The 2,780-nt window shown below is 41.4% G+C and overlaps 1 protein-coding gene across 1 annotated transcript in view; it reads right to left on the reverse strand.

Annotated features, from left to right (window-relative positions):
- LOC101847175 (protein hunchback) overlaps positions 1-2,780 on the reverse strand; it is a 10,830-nt gene that overhangs the window by 3,342 nt on the left and 4,708 nt on the right. The window contains exon 3 of the mRNA XM_005113321.3: positions 2,044-2,303. Within this exon, the coding sequence (XP_005113378.1) occupies positions 2,044-2,303 (260 nt within the window). The remainder of the gene's footprint in view (positions 1-2,043; positions 2,304-2,780) is intronic.

Here is a 2,780-nt window from a genome sequence, read left to right on the forward strand (position 1 = left end):
GCTGTAACAGTCTCACGTAAACGTAACACACACCACAGATGTAACAGTCTCACGTAAAAGTAACACACACCACAGATGTAACAGTCTCACGTAAACGAAACACACACCACAGATGTAACAGTCTCACGTAAAAGTAACACACACCACAGATGTAACAGTCTCACGTAAACGTAACACACACCACAGATGTAACAGTCTCACGTAAAAGTAACACACACCACAGATGTAACAGTCTCACGTAAAAGTAACACACACCACAGATGTAACAGTCTCACGTAAACGTAACACACACCACAGATGTAACAGTCTCACGTAAAAGTAACACACACCACAGATGTAACAGTCTCACGTAAACGTAACACACACCACAGATGTAACAGTCTCACGTAAACGAAACACACACCACAGATGTAACAGTCTCACGTAAAAGTAACACACACCACAGATGTAACAGTCTCACGTAAAAGTAACACACACCACAGATGTAACAGTCTCACGTAAACGTAACACACACCACAGATGGTCACACAAAAACAACCGTTATCCTACATAAGAAAAAAGTGGTGATAAATAACGACGACCATAACAACGTGTGAGATGACAATGATTTATAGATTAAAAGAGAAAAAAAACTATGATAAAATCAACAATAAAGATAAAAATGACAACGATAAAGATAGTTATGGCATTCTGAATCATTCGAATAATTACAGTTACAGTAATAATCATACAGATAAATGTTATCTAGGTAGGCTATATTTGACTAATTAACAGAAAAATTAATCACATTTTTCAAGTGAACACCCACGCTCTATCGCACCCTCAGTGTACTTTACAACCTGCACTATTACCCAAGCAGACGTTGGAACACTCAGAAACATTCTCGGCTTCCCGGGAAGCACACAGAGCAAGCTGTGGGTTACAGACGCTCCAGCACTAACATACTGACAAGATCTGCTGCTGTCAACAGCCAGATACCTATTCCCACTAGGGTGAAGAGAGGAAAGTTTGTGTGAAACGCTTTTCCTAAATACACAATGTTGAATGTTGGGTCCCAGATAGGATAAAAAACAATGACCTTTTGGTTGCCAATCCAGCGGTCTAACCTCGAGACCACTGACGTAAAAAAAAAAATACCAGCGGAAATCTCTCATGGGACTTCTCACAAGCCAATAACACTTTCAAAATACATCATGTAGGTCATGAAGGGGTTAATATGGAATTTTGACCCGCAGGGTTTTCAAATATATCTAGTTCATCAAGTGACAGTGTTGGCAGTGATTTCAAATATATCTAGTTCATCAAGTGACAGTGTTGGCAGTGATTTCAAATATATCTAGTTCATCAAGTGAGAGTGTTGGCAGTGATTTCAAATATATCTAGTTCATCAAGTGATAGTGTTGGCAGTGATTTCAAACATATCTAGTTCATCAAGTGATAGTGTTGGCAGTGATTTCAAACATATCTAGTTCATCAAGTGACAGTGTTGGCAGTGATTTCAAACATATCTAGTTCATCTTACAGTTCTATAATCTTTTTCCAGAAGTTTCCCGTAACCCAACTGGTTCACTCACAAATTGCTCAGCTCAGCACAGCAGGGAAGTACACAGATTTTCACTCAGCACTGAATGAGATACAAAATGATTTGTGACTTCTGCTAAGGCCACTGAGACCAGTTCTGGCCTGCATGGGCCTCAACTCAGAATCTTAAAATAGGAGGAACTTTCTGCGTGACCACGGCAGAAGACCATTATTCCGAGACACCCATAAATATTCCATGTATACTGTTTAACCCAAGAATGCTGAAATAAAAACCATCAATCAGTTTATCGAAACAAGGTCATTTCATACCAATTTGAGGGTTTGGAAGATAATTTCAGGTAAAAGAGTCACTTACCAAATATTATTTACAATCTTGATTACATACACAAAGTGATGATTTAGCGGAGGAAATGGCAGTAGCGGAGATCCACTAACAAGCAGACTATTGAGAACCATGGGTCTGACAGAGTAAAAAAACAAAATAGAGGAGAAAGTTCCTACCTGGTGCAAACTCGTGGAACTGTATGCTGAAGGTGCATTTGGACGGGTCAGGCTGGGGGTCGTCCACACTGACCACGTCTACGTTGGGCGAGGCCGCGTTGAGCGAGCTGTTCCCGCTACGATCGGGGGACAAGGTCCGGTCGTTGACGGGGCTTGGGTTTGGCAGGTTGGCCCTGAAGCCTGAGCCGAACCCTCGAGGGGGGAGAGCAAAGCCGCTGTTGCGGAGAACCTCGTCTTTCTTTCTGGGGCTTGGAGCCAGTCTGGGGAGAAACAGATGGTTGATACAGTCATGACCTCAGTCTAGAGAGGAACAAAAGGTTGATACAGTCATGGCCTCAGTCTAGAGAGGAACAAAAGGTTGATACAGTCATGGCCTCAGTCTAGAGTAGAGAGGAACAAAAGGTTTACTGTCATATATCTATCCTAGAGAAGAGTCACGGAAATTGATGTGGTATAGAAAAGTGAGAAGACATCAAGCGTCTAGCCCGGGATAGGGAAAGCCGGAAAGTATTTGTTCGTGACCTATATTCTGATCCAGGGGGAGAAAGGCAATGATGATGATGATGATTTTAAAGGAAAATAATGTATTTATAAAATAACAATTCCGTTTTCTCAATTATCCCAAAAGTGTAAAAAACGAGTACGGCCATATTGGCAGCTGAATGACGATATGTACACTTTGGGTGTCCCCTCAGAAACACCGCACTAAGCATTATAAGTGACGCAAGTATTGCAAA

This window comes from Aplysia californica, unplaced genomic scaffold, assembly GCF_000002075.1.
Source record: "Aplysia californica isolate F4 #8 unplaced genomic scaffold, AplCal3.0 scaffold01952, whole genome shotgun sequence".
NCBI classification, from domain to species: Eukaryota; Metazoa; Mollusca; class Gastropoda; order Aplysiida; family Aplysiidae; genus Aplysia; species Aplysia californica.